Here is a 25,911-nt window from a genome sequence, read left to right on the forward strand (position 1 = left end):
TGTCCTTATTTGAAAAGAAATTGACATGAAAAAAAAAAAAAAGAAATTGACATGAGAGCTTACTCTCACCAGATGAGGATGCAGTGAGAAGGTGGCCGTCACTGAGAACCAAATCTACCAGCATTTTGATCTTTGGCTTCCCAGCCTCTAGAATTGTGAGGAATAAATATCTGTTGCTTAAACACCCAGTATATTGTATTTTGTTATCACAGTCCAAGCTGACAAAGACACTAGATTTATTGGTGAAATAAATCTGTATTTTTAATTTCAATGCATTTGTCTTCAGAAACAATTACAAATAATAATTTCTTGAATGTAAGCTGGCAGCTACCAGTTTTTAAAATTCATTATATGCAGCACTAACAGAACCAGGCCCTGCAGAGGAGACTGCATACTAGTTATCATTCTGTCTTATTTTTATTTTAACAATAAGAATAATGCCCCTTTTTAATATTAAACATTTGTTCTGATTAAACACTCCATTTCTGCTGACTCATAACAGACACCGGCCTGGTACTGTTTATTAACTTTCCTATGAATATATTGTTTATAGCAGGTGTCTGATTAACATAACTGGTCACTGAAGCTTCATTGTTGGCTACATAGTTTGCCTGGTAGTAGTAGGTCCAGCTCCTTTATCACCTCATGCATTTGAATCATAATCAGATTTAATCCCCTCCTAACTTTCCCTTTTGTTGGGTGACTCACACTTGGCTGGCTATGCACACATGTCCTAAGTTCACCAGATCAGTGCAGAAAACTATCTGAATATGCCTGATACAGATTACTCATGAATAAGAAATTGTAACCTGAATATTATTATAGGATCTCCACCAACTTGCCTGGAGAAGAGTTTTGGAAAGTTCTAAGAGGAGCAGATTTTTTCTGAAGGGTAACTTCCCTTCATGGCTCCAAGACAAGATATAGGGCAACTAAATCATCTACTTTTTATCATCTCTAGGACTATATGGGTATATTCTACCTTTTTAATTTTTTTCTACTCCACTTATTTTAGAGGAAAGTAGTTAAAGATTTTCTTTTCATGTCTCTCACCTTAGTACTGGCATATGTCCTTCATTCTGCTGTGACTGGTGACACCACATCTACCCTCTTTTTTGTATACAAGGTTCTATCCTATGAACTGGATCATTGCAGTGAACAAGAAAGATAAGAACCCTGCCATGTTGAAATCAACAGGCAGTTGGAGGAGATAGACCATGAACAAACAAATATGTGTGTAATAAAATATCAGTTAGTGATAAGTGGAATGAAGAAAACTAAACATTAAAGAGATGGAAGAGGATAGAGGGCAGAGGACAGAGAGAGGAGAGTGGGATGTTTCAGACAGGAAAACCAGGAAAGGCCTTTCTGAGCAAATGATGCTTGAGCGGAGATGTGAGTCAAACTCTTGCAAAGTGATCCATGAGGAAAGAAAATTCTAAATAGAAGAAACAGCAAGTGCAAAGAATTTCGTGTATTCAAAAAAGCAGAAGGCATCAGCCTGACTGAAGTAGAGTAAGCAAGAGGGAGAGTGATAGGACCTGGGGTTAGAAAGGTAGAAAATGTCTCACTTCTTGGGTGTTTGAAGTTTATTCTACAAGTGATAGGAAGGAACTAGAGAACTTTTAAATTTTATTTTTAAGTATTTCAGACATGTAAAAAAGAAATAAAGGAAGAAAATGAGCACTGTGTACCCAGCATCTGCCGTAAGAAACATTACAAGACTAAAGAAAGTACTTTGAAATAAGCCTATTAAAGCAAGATGACTGAACTCTAAAGATCTGCTGTAGTATTTTGTACCTATATTCAACAGTACTGTATTGTGCACTTAAAAATTTGTTAGTAGAACAGATCTCATGGAAAGTGTTCCTACTACAACAACATAAAATAAAATTAAAAAAAGGAAATAATTCTAACAAAAATTTATAAGATCTTTAGGGAGAAAAAATAAAACCACTGAAAAACATAAAATATGTAAATACAAAGTATATGATGTAAAACTACATAATTTTATAATTTTTATAGAATATATAAAATATAAAGACAATCTATTGAAGAAAAGGATTTAATATCAAAAAGAAGTCAATTCTCTATAAATTATCTCAATATTAACTGCATTATTAATGCAATGAAAAAGATTCATTCCCGCATTTTCTTTTTTATAAATTTATTTATTTATTTTTAGCTGCATTAGGTCTTCATTGCTATGCACGGGCTTTCTCTAGTTGCAGCGAGCGGGGGCTACTATTCGTTGCATGGATTTCTCATTGCTATGGCTTCTCTTTGTGCGGAGCACAGGCTCTAGGCATGTGGGCTTCAGTAGCTCTGGCTCACGGGCCCTAGAGCACAGGCTCAGTAGTTGTGGCGCACAGGCTAGTTGTTCCGTGGCATGTGGGATTTTCCTGGACCTGGGATTGAACACATGTCCCCTGCATTGGTAGGCAGATTCTTTTTTTTTTAATTAATTAATTAATTTTATTTTTGGCTGCATTGGGTCTTCGTTTCTGTGTGCGGGCTTTCTCTAGTTGTGGTAAGCAGGGGCTAACTCTTTGTTGCAGTGTGGGGGCTTCTCACTGCGGTGGTTTCTCGTTGCAGAGCACAGGCTGTAGGCAGGAGGTCTTCAGTAGTTGTGGCACATGGGCTCAGTAGTTGTGGCTCATGGGCTCTAGAGCGCAGGCTCAGTAGTTGTGGAACATGGGCTTAGTTGCTCCGTGGCATGTGGGATCTTCCCGGATCAGGGCTCGAACCCGTGTCCCCTGCATTGGCAGGCAGATTCTTAACCACTGTGCCACCAGGTAAGTCCCCATTCCCACATTTATAAATAGTGAAAAAATTAAAGAAGTTCCAAGGCAAAAAAAAAAAAAAAAAAAGTAGTAGAACTTCCCCTGCCAGGTATGGCTCATTACAAAGCTATACCAATTGGGGTGCTAGTTTAGGCATATACTAAGAGATAAAAGAAATAGAAATGAATATCCGGAAACAGACCCAGATTTAGTTGGAAATTTGACATCTGGTAGAAGCAGTGTATCATCCCCCTTATCTTTTTCTCGATTTCTTTCACTCCAGACCCATAACCTTATATGGAGCTCAGACTTAGCTGTGCTGGAGAGCTCTCCCTTTATGCAAAAATCTCATTATTTCACCAGCAGCTTCCAGAGAAGTTTCATCTGGGCTAAATTCGGCAGCATTTCTGACTGTGAGGTTATTAAGATGGAGGTTTTAGTTTCACATTTGGCTTTTTAAATGCTAGATTCTTGCTCTGTACCAATGTTAGCCTCTCTTCTCTGTAACTGACTGAGGTTCCCTGACATGCCCAGACTCCTTATAAAGCTGTTTTTTCTTTGGTGGGAAAGAAAAAGAGAAGTAGTCATTATTCTGAATTTGCTGTCTTCCTTTACCATTCATGTTTTTATGCTTTTACTGCATATATATGTGCTCTCAAACAATATAAAATATCATTTTGAATATCAACAAGTTTTACATAAATTGTGTCCTTTTGAAACTTTCTTTTTTCATAATTCTTTTTACAAATATTTATCCATGTTGATACATGCAGCACTAGCTCACTACTTGAGTGGTGTTTATTATATATTTTACTGGTTCTTTTTATACGTCTGAAGTACTTGATAATATGTCTTAAAAAGAAGAATGGTATAGGAGGTAAAGAAGGAAGTAGACTCGGCAAATAGACTCCATATTTTGAGGAGTTTCTTATAAAGGAGAGCAAAGAAATGGAATGATAATTGAAGAAGAACAATAGATTATGTGACATCTAGGGAGGGTGTTTGTCAGATGGCAAATTTCTCGGCATGTTTGTATGCTCTTGAGATACAGTCCAGGAGAGCAGAAATAAATAACAGAGGTAAGACAGGAAATAATCTGGAGTAAAGAAAGTAAAGACAGTAATAAAATCCCTGAGTAAGTCAGAGACAACAGGAGACTGTGGTCAAGAAGGGATGAACAGGGAAAGTTCATCCATTGCAGGAGGAAGAAAAGCAGGTTCTGAGGCTGAAGATGCTGGAAGGTTGATAGATTGGGAGGTAGGAAGATAAAATAATCTTTTCTAATTGTGTCTGCTATATCAGTTTTATTAGAGACAAGGTCATCAACAGAAAGGAGGAAGATGAGATATTTAGTTTGAGGAGGGCCAAGATCATGTGGAATATTAATTGGGGAGAGGAAGAGACTGAATTAACTTGAAAAGTGGAATAAAATTGCCTGGCTATTCTGAGGGTCCACTTGACATTTGTGATCAGAAATTGAAAGTGAAATAAATCAGCCTAGTTATGATTTTTCTCCAGCCATGTCATGTTTATCTACATGAACTAAGCAGAAAGTTTGTTTTATCAGAGTCAGCCTGTTGGAAAATAAGTCTGCGGTGGGTGAGGAGGTTAAAAATGTATGCAGGGGTACCACGGAATGAATCTAAGCTGAGTAAGGAGAAAGGTAAAAAATCTCAGGGGTTATGAATACTGTAAACATAGTAAAGTTAATGGATTGAATGTCCCCATGGGGTTGCAGATTTATTGAAAGGGGAGAAGAGCCAAAAACATATGAGGAGGGGATCGGAGGGTAATAGGCTGAAAAGAAAGATGGAAGATATTACTGGTAATGAAAAAATCTAGTTACAACCTAGGAAGTATTATAATTAAGTAGCTTTCGAAATACAATCATTAGAAATGAAGACTCTAGAAAATGAGAGCTCAAGATGCAGCGAAAACTGTTATCGGCAAGCACCTTCAGAAGACTGAGAACACAAAACAGCGGGAAGTAAATAGAAAATTAAAATTCCTTAAGGTACTCCAAATGCTACATCCTGTAAATTTTATGTTAAGGAGCTAGTTATCATCTGCAGACTAACCATTTAGAATATGGTAGTTGGTAATAGACCTCTTTGTCTTTCACTGTAACCAAAACACCATGAAGAACATAGTATTAGAAGTGTTCCAAACAATGATTGGTTTTAGGTATCCACAGAAAATACGAAAGCATGGCGTCAGCAAGAGGTATGCAGTAGTTATACAAGCAATCATCTCATCCCTGAAAAGCAACCCTACTCCTTATTCTGTACAATAATTAGAATTTTTTTTCCAAGGGAAGATTAAGCAGATTAAGATTTACCTGCTAGAAATTATTTAGCTCATAGGGGGCATTAATGCAAGACAGGGGTTCTCATTCTCTTTCTGGCTCCAACAGCCCAAGGGTGAGGCTCACTGCATGGCACAGAGACCGCACTGCCATGGAGTTCTAGCACTCTAGCGATGGTTCCATCTTCTCTCTCCTTGACAAAGTCTTTGGAATTCCAGCAAGTGCAAGTTATAGGAATTATCTTTTAATCCATTCAAATTTATTTCTTACTTTAAAAGTCCGGGTACATTAACTTTCTTAGAATCAAAAGATTTGGAATTCACTTTACAACTTATTTAAATACATGAATATGTTATGAGACCTTGGCTAAGAGCCACTAGTTTAAGTGATTATTTAATATTCAATGTAAATCTCGGTGCTAGAAAATATGCACAATAAATTGTAGGTGTACACTCAATTTTGTGTCTTCTCTGATTGGTACTATGAATTAAACTCCATAAAAAAATAAAAGGAAGAGAAGGTTATGATATCTGCCTTTCTTATAGGCAGTTATTAGTACTGATGGGAGTTACTAACTATAATGCACATGCTATACTAATGTGCTTACATGGGTATTCCTATTTTTACCTCAAAGGATTATAAGTGCATTTAAGGATGTATATGAAAATCAAGTCCTCTATATCCAAACCACTAAACAACATCAGCTAAAAAGATGTCTGGTCCCTCATCATGCTAAAAATATATATAAGCATTGGTAGATAAAGAATCACTGGCAGGAATACTTCTAAAGAATAGAAACCCAACATCTTTATGGTAGAAAATAAGATATTTACATTAAGATTCCTAAGAAACTATGCTCTAAAAGAAGCTTACTCTATAAACATCTCCTTGCACAACAGGCCAACATGACTCTGATTTAAAAAAAAAAAACAACACTTCTGTTGACTTCAGTGTGGTAACAGTCACAGAATTTTAAATTTTGGAAACAGAAATACCAAAATGAAACTCTCGTGGGTTTGTACCTGAAGAGATAATCTTTAAGGAAACAATCCTTTAGCATTAACTTTTGGCTTCTATGCTGCCAAACTGGCAGCATCCTGCAAGAGGCTTGTTTTTATGAATCTGAATCACAAGCTTTCATTTCAATACCACTTATAACTTAGATCAGCATGATAGACTTCACAGCATAGGAGTGTCATGGTGCTTTATTGAGCAGAGCATAATTCCTTTTAAAAGCTTGATTCAGGAATGCTAGAAAATGTTCATTCCTAAAGGTGACTTAAGAAGTGAATTGAGAACTGTAAAACTTACTTGACCGTAAAGGTCTGAGAATTACTTTAAGCCCTTTGGACATTTTCACTTCACTGTGGGAATTAACAGGACTCTGGATCAAGTGAAATGCCAGAAGAAATAAAGCTCTTTAATGCAGTGCTTATGATGTTGGAATAATTATACTGTAACATAAAATTTTGCATTTCATAAGAATTTCTGATGAAATATTTTATATTAACATTTCTTTCATTTATCAGAGACTTCCAGAGCAAAGTTGTTCTCACCGAGGAGTTTATATTCCTGATCTTATAGTAATTCAATCACATAAAACAAAGACTTGCTGGTGGATCTCCATGTGTTAGGAGTACTGGGTGTGTAATCTTAATAAACAATGATCTAACAAAAGAAGCCTAAAGCCTTGTTCTCTAACAGACTTATAAAAGTAATTATACCTTTATTGAAGTTACACCACTCTCAAACCCCTGCTGTTCCTGCTGTTTCTTAAAGATGGTTATTTTCTACTTAAAGAAAACAGACAGGCTTTAGAAGAATAGCTGGTGTTCAGTAATATTACACAATTTAATCAGATTCTCTGTGCAGCTTATATAACAATGGTACAAATATTTCAACCCAAATAATAAAAGACTCAAAGTTTTAAAGAAACCCAGAATGGCTAATTAGGGTAACCTAATAATCGGAGTAACAACTCATGTGACTGTAGGATAGAAAAGAAAGGAAAGGGGAAAGTTTTCCACAGGCAATGACCATTCCCAGGGCATATCATTAGCATAGGCTTTCACAGGCTTTGCACAGCCATGGATAGGGTCAAAAAAAGGCATTAACAGTGTTAAATAATGTAAGATGAGACAAAATGTCAAGAACTATCTTTTAAAAGTGTTAGAGGAGAAAGCAGGCAGAATTTTAGGAGCAGCTGCTTGGATTAGGTAGCTGAAGCAAGGTGAGGAGAGTCAGACATTTCAGGATTGCTCTTTGCCCCTAGGGTTTGGTCTCTAGTTTATTCAGGGGTATTCAAGCTCTAGGGAAAAGTGTTTAAATAGCTCCTACTGTCACAAACTGATTTATATCCAAAATCTAATTTGCATTGTGCATTTGGAAACATCCATTTTCAATAGGCAGATGACAGCTGAATAAGGGACTTAAAATAAGAGGAATCCTATAGGGAAAAGCAGCCCCCATCAACTAGATCTCAGTGAATGATCTGGCATCTTTTAGTCAGCAGTTTTAGTAACACCGTGCCCTCTCCAGGTACCCACCCAGCAGACACGTCTCCTCTATTCAGTGTTACCAGAAACCCTGTAAATTCTAATTTGCTTTGCACACAATCCCTTATGCGTTAAACCTTGGTCTTTTTTTTATCTAGTTAACTCATCCTACAATGATTGACTAAGTCTTAAATACACTCTATAACTTTCCCTGATTTCCAAACTTAAGACATAATTAATATCTGTATCATCTTAGCACCTGATACATGTGTGAATGTGTAAGCATTTACAACATTGTATTTATCCGGTTATATATGTGCATGTCCCTCCAGTTATTATGGAGACTCTGAAACCTTTGAACCACATTACATTTCATAGCACATATTAAGTGCTTAGAAGATCTTTGTTGAATATATTTGCAACAACAATTTTATCAAAAAAGATTCTGGATTGTCTCAACCAAGGAAGACATCCATATAATATGCTCTAATGCATTACCTTTCTCTTTATGACTTATACCAGAAATTATCCATCAGAGAAGAGAAAGTGCTTGTACCTTTCACATGGCTGAAAGCATTAGAGAATATCGGTTAAAATACCAGGGGGAAAAAAGTGGCATCCTTTTACACAGGGTTACACTACACCACTGACAAAACCTTTATATCTTTGTAATGCACAGAAAGAGTCTGTAGATTCAGGGGACCTTAGCAGTAATCCCTCAGAGCAGGTGGGACAAACGTCAAACACTTCTCAAGCTATCCAGTGTTGCATAACAAAATACTTAAATCCTGCTAAAAAACTTCATGGCAGTACAATTCATTGGACTCATTGGTGAAGTGGAAGTGATAGTAGAAAGACTATTCCTGTTGTTCAGTCATCAGCATGGGTGCCAGACTTTCCTAATATTGACCACATGCCTTAATCATCTTTATTGCTTCATTTCTGATAAGTAGATTTTGTGCTAGGAATTATATTCATTTACCTGCCTCCACATTTTTGAGCATTTTATCCTCCTCTAGTGAATAAATGTAGACCTATACGTCATGAGCTCTACTGAACTGGATCATGACAAGGATCTGAAGACCTGACCAATATCAATATGTCTAAAATGAGAATCATTTTCTCCGCATAACAAGCCATCAAAGGAATCTAAACTGATTTGAAGAGGTAAGAAAAAAATCAACACCCATTGGCATTAACAGTATACATAACACACTTGATAAGAGATAAATGAGCAGATATTTCAGATCAGTGGGGCAGGACGCGCCACATGCTACATAGCCCGCCATCATTATCTGGCCACAAACTCATAAAAAGACAACGAAAAGCCAAACTGACTGAAATTAAAGCTTAATGGATGGAGGTTAGAAATAAAAATTAACTCCTTATAGAGAAACAGTGAGTTCATGGATTGAGATTTGTACCAGCAACATAAATACATAGTGTGATCACATTTTTAATATATATATAAAAAAAAGAAGACAGATTGCCAGACACTTTCCCCAAATGGTTATGGTGGCACTAAGAGATCTTTAAAAGACCTGGCTACCTGCTGTAGTTGACCTCTAGTCATTCTGATTCATAAAACTGTCAGTATTTTTCATTTCATCTTTGCTTTTTGTATGCATTTTCAAAATGATTTATGACAAGAATGTGTTAAATTTCTTTTTTATTTATTATTTATTTATTTATTTTTGGCTATGTTGGATCTTCATTGCTGCACATGGGCTTTCTCTAGTTGCAGAGAGCGGGGGCTCAGTAGTTGTGGCTCACAGGCTCTAGAGCGCAGGCTGAGTAGTTGTGGCGCATGGGCTTAGTTGCTCCGCGGCAGGTGGCATCTTCCCAGACCAGGGATCGAACCCATGTCCCCTGCATTGGCAGGTGGATTCTTAACCACTGTGCCATCAGGGAAATCCTTTCTTTTTTAGAAGTAATTTAAAATAAGGCTTTTGTAACATGTTACCTCTGATAATTCTGCGTTATTTTTTTTAATGTTTATTTATTTATTTTCTTATTAGTCATCCATTTCATACACATCAGTGTATACATGTCAATCCCAATCTCCCAATTCATCACACCACCATCCCCACCCCCCACCGCTTTCCCCCCTTGGTGTCCATACGTTTTTTCTCTACTTCTGTGTCTCAGTTTCTGCTCTGCAAACCAGTTCATCTGTTCCATTTGCTAGGTTCCACATATATGCGTTAACATACGATATTTGTTTTTCTCTTTCTGACTTACTTCACTGTGTATGAAAGTCTCTAGATGCATCCACATATCTACAATTGACCCAATTTCATACTTTTTTATGGCTGAGTAATATTCCATTGTATATATGTACCACATCTTCTTTATCCATTCGTCTGTTGACGGGCATTTAGGTTGCTTCCATGTCCTGGCTATTGCAAACAGTACTGCAATGAATATTGTGGTACATGTCTCTTTTGGAATTATAGTTTTCCCTGGGTATATACCCAGTAGAGGGATTGCTGGGTCATATGGTAATTCTATTTTTAGTTCTTTAAGGAACCTCCATATTGTTCTCCATAGTGGCTGTATCAATTTACATTCCCGCCAACAGTGCAAGAGGGTTCCCTTTTCTTCACACCCTCTCCAGCATTTGTTGTTTGTAGATTTTCTGATGATGCCCATTCTAACTGGTATGAGGTGACATCTCATTGTAGTTTTGATTTGCATTTCTCTAATAATGAGTGATGTTGAGCACCTTTTCATGTGCTTCCTGGCCATCTGTATGTCTTCTTTGGAGAAATGTCTATTTAGGTCTTCTGCCCATTTTTGGATTGGGCTGCTTGTTTTTTTAATATTGAGCTGCATGAGCTGTTTATATAATTTGGAGATTAATCCTTTGTCCGATGATTCATTTGCAAATATTTTCTCCCATTCTGAGGGTTGTCTTTTCATCTTGTTTATGGTTTCCTTTGCTGTGCAAAAGCTTTTAAGTTTCATTAGGTTCCATTTCTTTATTTTTGTTTTTATTTCCATTACTCTAGGAGGAGGATCAAAAACGATCTTGCTGTGATTTATGTCAAAGAGTGTTCTTCCTATGTTTTCCTGTAAGAGTTTTATAGTGTCCAGTCTTAATTTAGGTCTCTAATCCATTTTGAGTTTATTGTTGTGTATGGTGTTAGGGAGTGTTCTAATTTCATTCTTTTACATGTAGCTGTCCAGTTTTCCCAGCACCACTTATTGAAGAGACTGCCTTTTCTCCACTGTATATCTGCCTCCTTTATCATACATTAGTTGACCATATGTGCGTGGGTTTATCTCTGGGCTTTCTATCCTGTTCCATTGATATATATTTCTGTTTTTGTGCCAGTACCATATTGTCTTGATTACTGTCACTTTGTAGTATAGTCTGAAGTCAGGGAGTCTGATTCCTCCAGCTCCATTTTTTTCCCTTAAGACTGCTTTGGCTATTCAGGGTCTTTTGTGTCTCCATACAAATTTTAAGATTTTTTGTTCTAGTTCTGTAAAAAGTGCCATTGGAAATTTGATAGGGATTGCACTGAATCTGTAGATTGCTTTGGGTAGTAGAGTCATTTTCACAATATTGATTCTTCCAATCCAAGAACATGGTATATCTCTCCATCTATTGGTATCATCTTTAATATCTTTCATCAGTGTCTTATAATTTTCTGCATACAGGTCTTTTGTCTCCTTAGGTAGGTTTATTCTTAGGTATTTTATTCTTTTTGTTGCAATGGTAAATGGGAGTGTTTCCTTAATTTCTCTTTCAGATTTTTCATCATTAGTGTATAGAAATGCAAGAGATTTCTGTGCATTAATCTTGTATCTCACAACTTTACCAAATTCATTGATTAGCTCTAGTAGTTTTCTGGTGGCATCTTTACAATTCTCTATGTATAGTATCATGTCATCTGCAAACAGTGACAGTTTTACTTCTTCTTTTCCAACTTGTATTCCTTTTATTTCTTTTTCTTCTCTGATTGCCATGGCTAGGACTTCCAAAACTATGTTGAATAATAGTGGTTAGAGTGTACATCCTTGTCTTGTTCCTGATCTTAGAGGAAATGCTTTTAGTTATTCACCATTGAGAACGATGTTTGCTGTGGGTTTGTCACATATGGCCTTTATTATGTTGAAGTAGGTTTCCTCTATGTGCACTTTCTCGAGAGTTTTTATCATAAATGGGTGTTGAATTTTGTCAAAAGCTTTTTCTGCATCTATTAAGAGGATCATATGGTTTTTATTCTTCAATTTCTTAATATGGTGTATCACACTGATTGGTTTGAGTATACTGAAGAATCCTTGCATCTCTGGGATAAACCCCACTTGATCATGGTGTATGATCCTTTTAATGTGCTATTGGATTCTGTTTGCTATTTTGTTGAGGATTTCTGCATCTATATTCATCAGTGATATTGGTCTCTAATTTCCTTTTTTTGTAGTATCTTTGTCTGGTTTTGGTATCAGGGTGATGGTGGCCTTGTAGAATGAGTTCGGGTCTGTTCCTTCCTCTGCAATTTTTTGGAAGAGTTTGCGAAGGATGGGTGTTAGCTCCTCTCTAAATGTTTGATAGAATTCACCTCTGAAGCCATCTGGTCCTGGACTTTTGTTTGTTGGGAGATTTTTAATCACAGTTTCAATTTCATTACTTGTGATTGGTCTGTTCATATTTTCTGTTTCTTCCTAGTTCAGTCTTGGAAGGTTATACCTTTCTAAGAATTTGTCCATTTCTTCCAGGTTGTCCATTTTATTGGCATAGAGTTGCTTGTACTAGTTTCTTAGGATGCTTTGTATTTCTGTGGTGTCTGTTATAACTTCTCCTTTTTCATTTCTAATTTTATTGATTTGAGTCCTCTCCCTCTTTTTCTTGATGAGTTTGGCTAATGGTTTACCAATTTTGTCTATCTTCCCAAAGAACCAGCTTTTAGTTTTATTGATCTTTGCTATTGTTTTCTTTGTTTCTATTTCATTTATTTCTGCTCTGATCTTTATGATTTCTTTCCTTCTGCTAATGTTGGGTTTTGTTTCTTCTTCTATCTCTAGTTCCTTCAGGTGTAACGTTAGATTGTTTGAGATTTTTCTTGTTTCTTGATGTAGGTTTGTATAGCTATAAACTTCCCTCTTAGAACTGCTTTTGCTGCATGCCATAGGTTTTGGATTGTCCTGTTTTCATTGTGATTTGTCTCTAGGTATTTTTTGATTTCCACTTTGATTTATTCTGTGATCTATTGGTTATTTAGTAACGTATTGTTTAGCCTCCACGTGTTTGTGTTTTTTACGTTTTTTCCCTGTACTTGATTTCTAATATCATAGGATTGTGGTCAGAAAAGATGCTTGATATGATTTGAATTTTCTTAAATTTACTGAGGCTTGATTTGTAACACAAGATGTGATCTATCCTGGAGAACGTTCCATGCAAACTTGAGAAGAAAGTGTAATCTGCTGTTTTTGGATGGAATGTCCTATAAATACCAATTAAATCTATCTGGTCTATTGTGTCATTTAAATCTTTTGTTTCCTTATTAATTTTCTGTTTGGATGATCTGTCTATTGGTGTAAGTGAAGTGTTAAAGTCCCCCACTCTTATTGTGTTACTGTCAGTTTCCTCTTTTAGAGCTGTTAGCAGTTGCCTTATGTATTGAGGTGCTCCTATGTTGGGTGCATATATATTTATAATTGTTATGTCTTCTTCTTGGATTGATCCCTTGATCATTATCTAGTGTCCTTCCTTGTCTCTTATAACATTCTTTATTTTAAAGTCATTTTATCTGATATGAGTATTGCTACTCCAGCTTTCTTCTGATTTCCATTTGCATGGAATATCTTTTTCCATTCCCTCGCTTTCAGTCTGTATGTGTCCCTAGGTCTGAAGTTTTTCTCTTATAGACAGCATATATATGGGTTTTGTTTTTGTATCCATTCAGCAAGCCTGTGTCTTTTGGTTGGAGCATTTAATCCATTCACATTTAAGGTAATTATCGATATGTATGTTCCATTTACCATTTTCTTGATTGTTTTGTGTTTGTTTTTGTAGGTCCTTTTCTTCTCTTGTGTTTCCCACTTAGAGAAGTTCCTTTAGCATTTGCTGTAGCGCTGGTTTGGTGGTGCTGAATTCTCTTGGCTTTTGCTTGTCTGTAAAGCTTTTGACTTCTCCATTGAATCTGAATGAGATCCTTGCTGGGTAGAGTAATCTTGGTTGTAGGTTCTTCCCTTTCATCACTTTAAGTATATCATGCCATTCCCTTCTGGCTTGTAGAGTTTCTGCTGAGAAATCAGCTGTTAACCTTATGGGAGTTCCCTTATATGTTATTTGTCATTTTTCCCTTGCTGCTTTCAATAATTTTTCTTTGTCTTTTATTTTTGCCAATTTGACTTCTATGTATCTCGACGTGTTTCTCCTTGGGTTTATCCTGTATGGGACTCTCTGCACTTCCTGGACATGGGTGGGTATTTCCTTTCCCATGTTAGGGAAGTATTTCCTTTCCCATGTTAGGGAAGTTTTCTCTTCAAATATTTTCTCGGGGCCTTTCTCTCTCTCCTCCTTCTGGGACCCCCTATAATGTGAATGTTGTTGCGTTTAATGTTGTCCCAGAGGTCTCTTAGGCTGTCTTCATTTCTTTTCATTTTTTTTCTTTATTCCATTCTGCAGCAGTGAATTCCACCATTCTGTCTTCCAGGCCACTTATCTGTTCTTCTGCCTCAGTTATTCTGCTATTGATTCCTTCTAGTGTATTTTTCATTTCAGTTATTTTATTGTTCATCTCTGTTTTTTTGTTCTTTAATTCTTCTAGATCTTTGTTAAACATTTCTTGCATCTTCTTGATCTTTGCCTCCATTCTTTTCCCGAGGTCCTGGATTATCTTCACCATCATTATTCTGAATTCTTTTTCTGGAAGGTTGCCTATCTCCACTTCATTTAGTTGTTTCTCTGGGGTTCTTTGTTGTTCCTTCATCTGGTACATAGCCCTCTGCCTTTTCATCTTGTCTGTCTTTCTGTGAATGTGGTTTTTGTTCCACAGGTTGCAGGATTATAGTTCTTCTTGCTTCTGCTGTCTGCCCTCTGGTGGATGAGGCTATCTAAGAGGCTTGTGGAAGTTTCCTGATGGGAGGGACTGGTGGTGGGTAGAGCTGGCTGTTGCTCTGGTGGGCAGAGCTCAGTAAAACTTTAATCTGCTTGATGCTGATGAGTGGGGCTGGGTTCCCTCCCTGTTGGTTGTTTGGCCTGAGGTGACCCAACACTGGAGCCCGGGCTCTTTGGTTGGGCTAATGGCAGACTTTGGGAGGGCTCACGCCAAGGAGTACTTTGCAGAACTTCTGCTGCCAGTGTCCTTGTCCCTTGGTGAGCCACAGCTGACCCCCACCTCTGCAGGAGACCCTCCAACACTAGCAGGTAGGTCTGGTTCAGTCTCCTATGGGGTCACTGCTCCTTCCCCTGGCTCCCGATGCACACGCTACTTTGTGTGTGCCCTCCAAGAGTGGAGTTTCTGTTTCCCTCAGTCCTGCTGAAGTCCTGCAATCAAATCCCGCTAGCCTTCAAAGTCTGATTCTCTAGGAATTCTTCCTCTCATTGCCAGACCCCCAGGTTGGGAAGCCTGACATGTGGCTCAGAACCTTCACTCCAGTGGGTGGGCTTCTGTGGTATAAGTGTTCTCCAGTTTGTGAGTTAACCACCCAGCAGTTATGGGATTTGATTTTATTGTGATAGCACCCCTCCTACCTTCTCATTGCAGCTTCTCCTTTGTCTTTGCATGTGGGATATCTGTTTTGGTGAGTTCCAGTGTTTCCTTGTCGATGATTGTTCAGCAGTTAGTTGTGATTCCGGTGTTTTTGAAAGAGGGAGTGAGAGCATATCCTTCTACTCCGCCATCTTGAACCAATCTCCTTGCATTCTTTTATCATTAAAATTTCTTATGCCCTAGAATACTACCTTTTTTGGTCCTCTTTAATCCCTTCTATGCTTAATCAAAATCTTATCATTAGGGCTTCCCTGGTGGCACCGTGGTTGAGAGTCCGCCTGCCGATGCAGGGGACGCGGGGTCGTGCCCCGGTCCGGGAGGATCCCACATGCCGTGGAGCAGCTGGGCCCGTGAGCCATGGCCACTGAGCCTGCGTTTCCGGAGCCTGTGCTCCACAACGGGAGAGGCCACAACAGTGAGAGGCCCGCGTCCCACAAAAAAAAAATTAAAAAAAAAAATCTTATTATTAGACAGCTTGTTCATATGAAAACAATTTTAGGGGAAACTCATTATATGCTCTCCATTTAATAACATAAAGCCATATCTTGAGAAAATAACAGAAAATCCAGTGTTGTCTGTTTGTAGTGGGTAAAGCTGTGCCCTGAGGAGCAGGAGGCCCAGGATACAGTTACAATTTGCCACCAACTAGTCAGAGAGGCTGAAATAATTCATATCCTATCTCAGACCATTGTTTCTTCAGATGCAGAGGGTATTTAGGGTTTTAACATTTTTGTCTAGGGCTCCACAGTGAAAGTGGATTTGTCTTCATTGTTGAGTTCATTTCAATTGCAGACAACAACCTAAAAGTTCTATTTATGTGTTAAGAAAACACTGGAAAACCTTCAAAGTTCAAACTTCTAAAATTAGTTAGATATGAGGATAGATAATATAGAACCAAATTATGATTTTCTTTCCTTTGAGATATGCCATCCTATTGTTATTAGTTTCATTTGTTGAGATGTAAATGAATATCAAGTAAAGGTTCTCATGTTTGCATAGTCTTCAGCTTTTAAGATCAGCCACTACATGCAGTCTGAAGGGGCTTCATTACCCCAAAGGAAGATTTTCAGACAAAAATCACATCCTCAGTCACAATTTTTTGTTACCATAGTGATAAGAAAAAAAATGGAAAAAAAAAAAAGCTAAAAATACCTGAACACATACAGACAGTTTTGGAACTTTGACCTACTTGGTGTCATACACTGACGAAGTTAATCAGTTTAATTAAGTACATATGGGTTAGGTGAAATATTCTACTGGATGAAAAAATGTGTAGGTTGCACATCTGGAGCTATTATCCACAATCAAATAAGTCAGTATGAATGAAGAAGATTGACAATCCAAAATGCATAAAATCAGATTCTCTTAGAAGAAGCAAGCAGAAAACATTAATTTAGCTCCATTTCCCATAAATTTTCTGTTTTCTTTCCATTATTTTAGAATATCTCCATTTTAAATTAAAGCTTCTTATAAACCACTAGAATTTTTGAACTGGATGTAGCAGCATAATTGGACATATATTTTAAATTATGTTAGAGTGGCTTCTTTCTATAAAGGAAAGCTTCCCAATTTTAGGCATTATAATAAAAACAGTATGTTTTATACTAACTGTTCTTTTGAAAATTCTAGTTTTCATAAGAAATTTAATAGAGTACATCATTTTCAGAAAACCTACTATATTGCAAGGCATTATCTAGTCTGTGAAAGATCAATAAAAGGCAATACTTTCTGTCAAGAATATTTTAACCATCTATCTAATTATGCTTTTGTAACACTGAACTTTTAAATTTTATTTCACATAGTAAAATGGAAAGAGCATTGAACTTGACTTGAATAGACCAGGGATAGTTTCTGCTCTCCTAATGACTTAAAAAGGTCTCTAAGTCTCAGTTCTCTCATTTGTAAAATGAACAAAAATGAGCATATCATCTTCTCTAGCACACAGGTCATTATGGTAAGCAAGAGATGATATGGGTGTAAACCAGTTGATAACATTCAATACAAAAATCTCTATAGAAATACGTCATTCAACAATTAGGTTCAACATTTTAACATTTTCAAAATAAAAATTATGAAAATTAATTGTCATAATTATCTAAGTATACTTAAAATTATTTAAGAATAATAATAGCAAACATTTATTGAGCACTTATAATGGGCCACATGTTTTACATGAATTATTTCATTTTAATCTCATAACAGCCCAATGACTTAGAGTATTATCTTCCTTTTACATATATATAAAGTAAGGCATAGCAGAGATAAATAACTTGTCCAAAGACATACAGCTAATAAGTGCTGAAGCCAGGAATTAAATCCAGTCAAGCTAATACTAAGCCATGCCCTAAACCTAAGCCTTTATGATATACTCCAAAATAATCAGTGAAGGAAAATATCACTATGAAACTGTTAATTTGAAGAAAAACATATTTTAAATTACCAAGTTTCTGAAGTATAAGTTTCTGAAATCCCTAATTGATTTTATTTTGCTGCATTCAATTTTTAAAATTTTATTATTATTTATTATAAAGAAAAATGGTAAGAATTTAAATATAAATAGTAAATACAGAATACCCTTATGACAAGTTATTACTCTATCATAAATAATGTTGTAAAAGATACTTATGGCTTGGAAATTAATGAGTATTGTTAAGCAAAAAAGTAGATTTTCAAATATTTAGAAAATTCCAATTTTCATAAAAATGTTATATGCACAGAAAAAAACTGGGAATGATGAACATCAAATGTTAATTGCTATTGGTTAGTAATCTTATATATTTCTATATTCCCAAATTTTCTATAATAAATATTTAATGTTTTTGTCATCAGGAAAAATTTGCTTAAACATCCAACATGATCTGGATGCTTCTCCAGACTGTGAACAAATATTTACCAAGAGTCTAGAAAACTTTTCTAGGTACTAGGGATTCAGTAGTGGCAAAGCAAAGTCCATACATAGGTAAAGAATTAGATAATTACACTAAGAACTAACAAAGGAAGAGAACTTCAACCTTTAATGAAGCTTCAACCTTGTCACTCTGACATTAATCATACCTTCCTACTGGTATGTGGGCCCTTCACCTCTACTAAAAAAAAAAGGTCCTGAAATATTTTGTTTTGCTTGTTTATCTTTTCCTCTCAATTAAATTACGGGTACATCATTCATCATCTTTAAACATGGCAGCCAGCCATAGCATTAGTGTGGACACAGAAAGAAATGATGAGAAGAATCTTAAGGAGTTAAGGAACATTCAATGAGATTTCCCAAAACTTGGTGACAATTTGCACTCCATTACTAATCTTTAGAGAATGGAGAAATGTTGTTCCATTTAACTTACTAAATATTCCCATACAAAAACAATATTATCATTTCACTTATTGACTGTTCAGAAAAGAAATGTTTCTAACTGTGAAAATCTATTGCATTGAAATAATTGATAATGTTTAAACATTTAAACTTGACTATATTCTTTGGTACCAAATCTATTCAGCAGAAATCATTTTAGCATCAGTATTTAAAATACATGGTGGTTTAAAATATATCCTGACATAACTTATATTGTATCAAAAATACATTAAAAGCTTAAAAAGCTAAAGAATCTCTTCTACCTCTCTAAAAATAATTTTACCGTATTAACTTCTTTTAACCTGTTCTTTTAATCTCTTCTTTCTGATATATTAAAATCAGGTTTTGAAAATTTGAAAAAAAGGGACTTATAAGACAAGTTTAATGAAAGTAAGAGAAGGAAGGAAAGAACAAAGGAGGAAAACACGGAGGAAAAAAAGAAAGGAGAAAGCAAAAAAAAGAAATGAGAAAATACCTCTATGGACCAGGTCCCAAACCTCATCAATTTGCTGGTGCATTGGGAAATGACCACAGTCATTGAAGTACTTAAGGAGCTCACTTCTTTCTAATCCTTGCCAATCTTCTCTTCTAGCAAACACTGTTTCATAGACTACAAGGAAAAAAAGATAAAATAAAATATTTTCTTTGTAAATAACAAATCAAATATACACCCCACCTGAAAGTGTGATCTGGATTTGAAGACACTTTCACTCCAGTTTTATTTTGATGTCTGGTGATAAGCCTCCATGAGGTGAGTAGGACCATGTCAGCCTCCTGGGGCAGGCAGAGGAAGTGGGCATGCTTCTCCCTCCCCCACTCCAAAGGAGGGAAATTTGGTCTTGCTTCCCCAAAGAGAACACTGGCATCCTCTGGCCTGGTTTACATGACAGTTGTCCATAGACTCTACATATATCAACGTTCAAACCACATCGTAAGACATAGCTCAGGGCTTCTGGGGGCCTGATTTCTGTTGACCCATTTCAGCATGCATTTTTTATTAGTTTTGATTAGTTTCCCTAATTTTTTCATCTCTTTTTGACTTCTACCCACATTCTAACTATTTACTTGAATTGGTGATTCCACATTGGACTGCTTATTCTACTGCTGATTTTGCCCTTAAAATATCTACTTTTTGGTAACATCATGCATTCCTACTTCCTACTTTAATGTCTTTTGTCACTCCTGGCTCAAGGCTTCCCCAGAAAATCATCCAGTCGGGACAACCCTCACCTATTTCCCATACTTGGCATTAGACAGGGTTTAGATAATGACCAAGAGAACTGATGCACGCGTTTCGTAAGTGTAGTTCTCCACTTTATTTTTGTTTCAAAAAGATGAAATTGAGTCTCCATTCTAAAGTATATGGATTAGCCCCATAAATCTGATTGTTAATCAGCATTTACAAGTTGACAGGGTCTGTCCTCAGCACAGGTTTAGCTCTGAAATACGGGCTTCCAATGACAAAGGGCACCAAAGTGGTTTCTAACAGAAGTTAATGTATCATTCCGACAATCAACCATATAGACTTCAATTTTCTATCCATTCACTCATCCACTCATTCAGTTGAGATGGACAGTCATAAGACATCAACAAGTTCAAGAAACATTTAGTGATTGCCTGAATACGAGTAGCTATTCCAGATTCTGAAACACAGCAGAAAATAAACATAAATGTCTATTTAATATCTCTATGATTTTTTCTATTCTAACAAGCAAACTAGAGCAGTTGCTGTCTCCATTCATATTGCCTTGTCCCTTACATGTCTGTGCATGCTAATCTGATTTAAATTTCCAGCACCTGCATTTCATTGCCTAAGGGGTCCCTCTGGCTGCAGGACTCCACTCTGCCTACCTGTGCAGCAAGCCAGAAGTGCCAGGCGATCAAGGCTCCCATTGGAGCAGCTCTTCATCTCTGACTGGGGGAGTTGGCAGGTAAAGACACAGCACTTGAGGCAAGGTGGCTACACTGTCCCCTAGAGGGATTAAGCTCTGGTTGCCCACATGGTAACCATGTGGTCACCTTTGGTTAGACGGATGGATGATGCACCTTTTCCTTCCTTCCATCTCTTCCCTGACTCATTTCTCCATTCTGCTAACAGTATTTCCCCAAATAAGTTAGTTGCACTCCCTCTCACTTTTTAAAGGATTAAGTAAAAGAAGCCCCAGCAGTTTCCTAATGAAAGAAGAGTTTTCTCTTTCTCTGCCTCTCTTGTTTTCTCTTTCTGCCTTCTTCTTCCTGCCTTTTCATCTCTCAAATACTTTGCTCCTTCCTGCTTTTTTCTCTAGAAACCAGGCTGTTGGACTGGGGAAACTGATCTGAGTTCTATGATTCTGTGACTGATTCTATGACTTACATAGAATCTCTTTCTCTCTCTGGATTATTCCTTCCTCAACCTCTAGCCACCAAAAAGGAGGCATTCTAACTCAAAGAATTCTGGTTATTGATAAATACTTTTGGTACATAATTTTAGCATAATTAATAAGCTTAATGAAAACTATCCTTTCAAAAAATATTTTTGAGCCCTTCTGATAAACCAAGCATTTGTTAACAGTGGGTATGTATTAATGAACATAACAGACACAGTTCTTGTCTTCATGGAACTTACAGTCCACTATAAAATAAACATTTTATGACTAGCTGAAACTACCAAAAATGTAGCACTTTTACTTTATAAGGCAATAAGTTGCTGATTTCAGTTAAATATAAGTTATTTGGATCATTTTGTTGTTGTAGTTTTATTTCGTTTTTAAAGAAAAGTTACAAAAGCCATTGTTGGTTTTTTTAAATAAACTTATTTATTTTTGGCTGCGTTGGGTCTTCATTGCTGCGCACAGGCTTTCTCCAGCTGCGGCAAGCGGGGGCTACTCTTCATTGCAGTGACTGAGCTTCTCATTGCGGTGCACATGTTGTGGAGCACGGGCTCTAGGCGCATGGGCTTCAGTAGTTGCAGCATGCGGGCTCAGTAGTTGTGGCTCGTGAGCTCTAGAGCACAGGCTCAGTAGTTGTGGAGCACGGGCTTAGTTGCTCGGCAGGTGAATTCTTTTTTTTTTTTTTTTTTTTTGCGGTACGCGGGCCTCTCACTCTTGTGGCCTCTCCCGTTGCGGAGCACAGGCTCCGGACGCGCAGGCTCAGTGGCCATGGCTCACGGGCCCAGCGGCTCCGCGGCATGTGGGATCCTCCCGGACCAGGGCACGAACCCGTGTCCCCTGCATCGGCAGGCAGTCTCTCAACCACTGCACCACCAGGGAAGCCCTACAGGTGAATTCTTAACCACTGTGCCACCAGGGAAGTCCCATCCAAGAATTCTTAAATGGAACACAATGATGACAGGGAACCAAGCAAATGTTCACCTTGTATGAGCATCAGTTACTCCCTGTGCCCTCACACAGTGACATCCATGGGAGTTACTTCTTGCTCCCAGGCTATTATGTTCCAGCTCCTAGAGTTTTCTGCTTTTTGAAGTTGTGTCTCATCCTTCATAGCCTATCAGAAGTCAACTCACAGTCTCCTCTCCAATGTTCTAATTTCAGGATTCTAAGTTTCTATGGGCCTTCACTTTGCTGAACTTCCTGACCCCCAGCGTGTCCCCCAGGATGCAGGGGCCAATCTTCACCCACCCATCGTGTTTCTGCTTCTTGGCTGTTGCCATCTTTCTCCAGGAACTGAGTCTGCACATGCAAAAGCAGTTTTAAGTTTAAAACAAACTCGAGAAGGAGATACAGAAATTTCTCATAAATCCTTTACCCCCACACTCAAAGATAACTCCTCCCCCCATTATCAATTATTAATCAATGCACCAACTCCAGAGTGGTGCGTTTGTTATCAAGAATAAACCTACACTGACACATCATAATCACTAAAGCCAATAGTTTACCTTGGTGTTGTATATTCTTTGGGTTTGGACAAATGTATAATAACATGTATCCATCACTGTACAAAATAGTTTCATGGTCCTAAAACTCCTCTGTGCTTGCTGTTTCATCCTTCCCCCCACCCAATCCCACCCCAGGCAACCATCGATCTTTTTATTTTCTCCACAGTTTCGCCTTTTCCAAAATGTCAGATAGTTGGAATCATACAGAATGTAGCCTTTTCAGATTGGCTTCTTTCACTTAGTAATATGCACTTAAGGTTCCTCCATTTCTTTTCATGGCTTAACAGCTCATTTCTTCTTATAACGAAATGATATTCACTGTCTGGGTGCACCAGTTTATTTATCCATTCACCTACTAATGGAGGGAAAAGCTTGGAAGGTTGCTTCCCAGCTTTGGCAATTATGAAAATGCTGCTATAGATATCCATGTGTAGGGTTTGTGTGAACATAAATCCCCTGTGGCTAAACACCAAGGAGAATGATTGCTGGATTGTATGGCAAGAGTACGTTTAATTTTGTAAGAAAACACCAAACTGTCTTTCAAAATGGCTGTATCATTTTGCTTTCCCACCAACAATGAATAACAGTGCCTGCTGCTTCACATCCTTGCCAGCGTTTGGTGCTGTCAGTGTTCTGGATTTTGGCCATTTTAATAGGTGTGTAGTGGTATCTCTTTGTTGTTTTAATTTGCACTTCCCTGATGACAAATGATGTGGAACATCATTCCATATGCTTATTTGTTATCTGTGCTGAGGTCTCTGTTGAGATCTTTGGCCCATATCTTAATCAAGTTGTTTGCTTTCTTATTGTTGACTTTTAAGAGTTCCTTATGTATTTCGAATAACAGTCCTTTATTAGATATGTCTTTTGCAAATATTTTCTTTCAGTATGTGGCTCATCTTCCCATTCTCTTGATACTGTCTTTCACAGAGCAAAAGTTCTTCATTTTAATGTAGTCTAGTTTATCAATTAATTTTTTAATGAGTCATGTCTTTGGTGGTGTATCTAAAAAGTCACCATACCCAAGATCATCTAGGTTTTCTCCTATGTTACCTCCTAGGAGTTTCACAGTTTTGCATTTTACACTTAGGTCTATGATCCATTTTGAGTTAATTTTGTGAAGTGTGTAAAGTCTGTGTTTAGATTTATTTTTTTACACATGGATGCCCAGTTAGTCCAGCACCATTTGTTGAAAAGACTATCTTTGCCCTATTATATTGCCTTTGTTCTTTTGTCAAAGACCAGTTGACTATATTTATAGGGGTCTGTTTCTGGGCTCTCTATTCTGTTCCACTGATCTATTTGTCTATTCTTTCACCAATATCACACTTGAACTTGTAGCCTTATCATAAATCTTGAAGTCAGATAGCATCAGTCTTCCAATTTTGTTCTTCTTCAATATTGTGTTAGCTATTCTGGTCTTTTGCCTCTCCATATAAACTTTAGAATCATTTTGGTGGTGTCCACAAAATAATTTGCTGAGATTTTGAATGTGATTGCATTAAATCTATAGATCAAGTTAGGAAGAACTGACATCTTTACAATATTGAGACTACCTATCCATTAACATGAAATATCTATCCATTTATTTAGTTCTTTGATTTTGTTCATTGGAGTCTTGTAGTTTTCCTCATAAAGATCTTATACATATTTTGTTATCTTTAAACCTAAGTATTTCATTTTTGGAGGGTACTAATGTAAATGGTAGTGTTTTTAATTTCAAAGTCTACTTGTTCATTGTTGGTATCCAGGAAGCAATTAACTTTTGTATATTAACCTTGTATCCTGCAACCTTGATATAAATGGCTTGCTAGTTCCAGAGGGTTTTTGTCAATTCTTTCAGATTTGCTACACAAATGATCATATGATCTGCAAACAAAGATAGTTTTCTTTCTTCCCAATCTGTATGCCTTTATTTCCTTTTATTGCTTTATTGCATCAGCAAGAACTTCCAGCATGAAGTTGAAAAGAAGTGGTGAGAGAGAGTGGTGAGAGAGGATGTCCTTGTCATGTACCTGATCTTAGTAGGAAAACTCTGAGTTACTCACGTTAGGTATGATGTTAGCTGTAGTTTTTTTGTAGATAGTCTTTATCAAGTTGAGAAAGTTCCTCTCTATTTCCTGTTTACTGAGAGGTTTTATTATGAATGGGTGTTGGATTTTGCCCAACTATGTTAGTGGATTCATCTATTTCTCCTTGTAGTTCTATCAGTTTTTGCCTCACGTAGTTTGATGCTATGTTGTTAGGCAGATACACAATTACAATTGTTAATGTATTCTTGGAGAATTGACCCCTTTATCATTATGTAATGCTCTTCTTCACCTTTGATAACTTTCCTTAATTTGCAACCTGCTCTGTCTGAAATTAATATAGCTGCTCCTGCTTTATCTTGATTATTGTTAGCATGGTACATTTTTCTCCATCCATTTACTTTTAACCTATATATGTCTTTATATTTAAAGTGGGTTTCTTGTAGACAGCATACCATTGGGTTGTGTTTTTTGACCTACTCTGACAATGTCTGCCTTTTAATTGGTGGATTTAGATCATTTAATGTTCAAAGTGATTACTGACACAGTTGGATTCAGATCTACTATATCTGATAGGTTTTCTATTTGTTGCCCTTTTTCTTTGTTCTTATTTTTCTCTTCTACTTTTCTCTGCCTTTTGTAATTTTAATTGAGGATTTTATATGTTTCTATTTTCTCTCATTTCAAAGCATACCTATTATCCTTTTTTTTTTACTTTATTTTAATGGTTGCCCTGGAGTTCACAATATACATTTATAGCTAATCTAAATCCACTTTCAAATAACACTATCCTACTTCATGGGTAGTGCAAATACCTTACAATAACAAAATAATTCTAATTCCTCCCTCCCATCCCTTGTATAATTGTTGTCATTCACTTCACTTATACATACATGTACATATATCAGCATATATAATTATACCTAAGCTATATATGTATATTGTAATTGAGTATATTGTTAGTATTATTTTGAACATGTTATCTGTAAGATCACTTAGGAATAAGAAAAATAAATGTTTTATTTTACCTTCTTATTTCTTCTTCAGTGCTCTTCTTTACTTTTTGTAGTCTGAGTTTCTGACCTATATTATTTCCCCTCTAAGAAATTTCTTTTAACACTTTTTGCAAGGCAGATATACTGGCAACAAATTCCCTCAATTTCTGTTTGTCTGAGGAAGTCCTTCATTTTTTAAGTATAATTTTTAAGGGTACAGAGTTCTGGGTTGGTGTTTTATTTCTCTCAACATTTTAACTATTTCATGCCATTCTTCTTACTTGCATGGTTTTGGATAAGTCAAATGTAATTCTTTTTTTTTTTTTTCTCCAGAGGCCAGGTGCCTTCCCCATCTGGCT

At 36.8% G+C, this 25,911-nt stretch overlaps 1 protein-coding gene across 1 annotated transcript in view; it reads right to left on the reverse strand.

The window, feature by feature from the left end:
- Window positions 1-25,911, reverse strand: part of IQCM (IQ motif containing M) — a 335,271-nt gene that overhangs the window by 169,984 nt on the left and 139,376 nt on the right. The window contains exon 11 of the mRNA XM_027117094.1: window positions 19,129-19,263. Coding sequence (XP_026972895.1) covers window positions 19,129-19,263 — 135 coding nt within the window. The remainder of the gene's footprint in view (window positions 1-19,128; window positions 19,264-25,911) is intronic.

This window comes from Aethalodelphis obliquidens, unplaced genomic scaffold (genome assembly GCF_003676395.1).
Source record: "Aethalodelphis obliquidens isolate GAN/ISIS:26980383/991018 unplaced genomic scaffold, ASM367639v1 scaffold17, whole genome shotgun sequence".
Classification (NCBI taxonomy): Eukaryota; Metazoa; Chordata; class Mammalia; order Artiodactyla; family Delphinidae; genus Aethalodelphis; species Aethalodelphis obliquidens.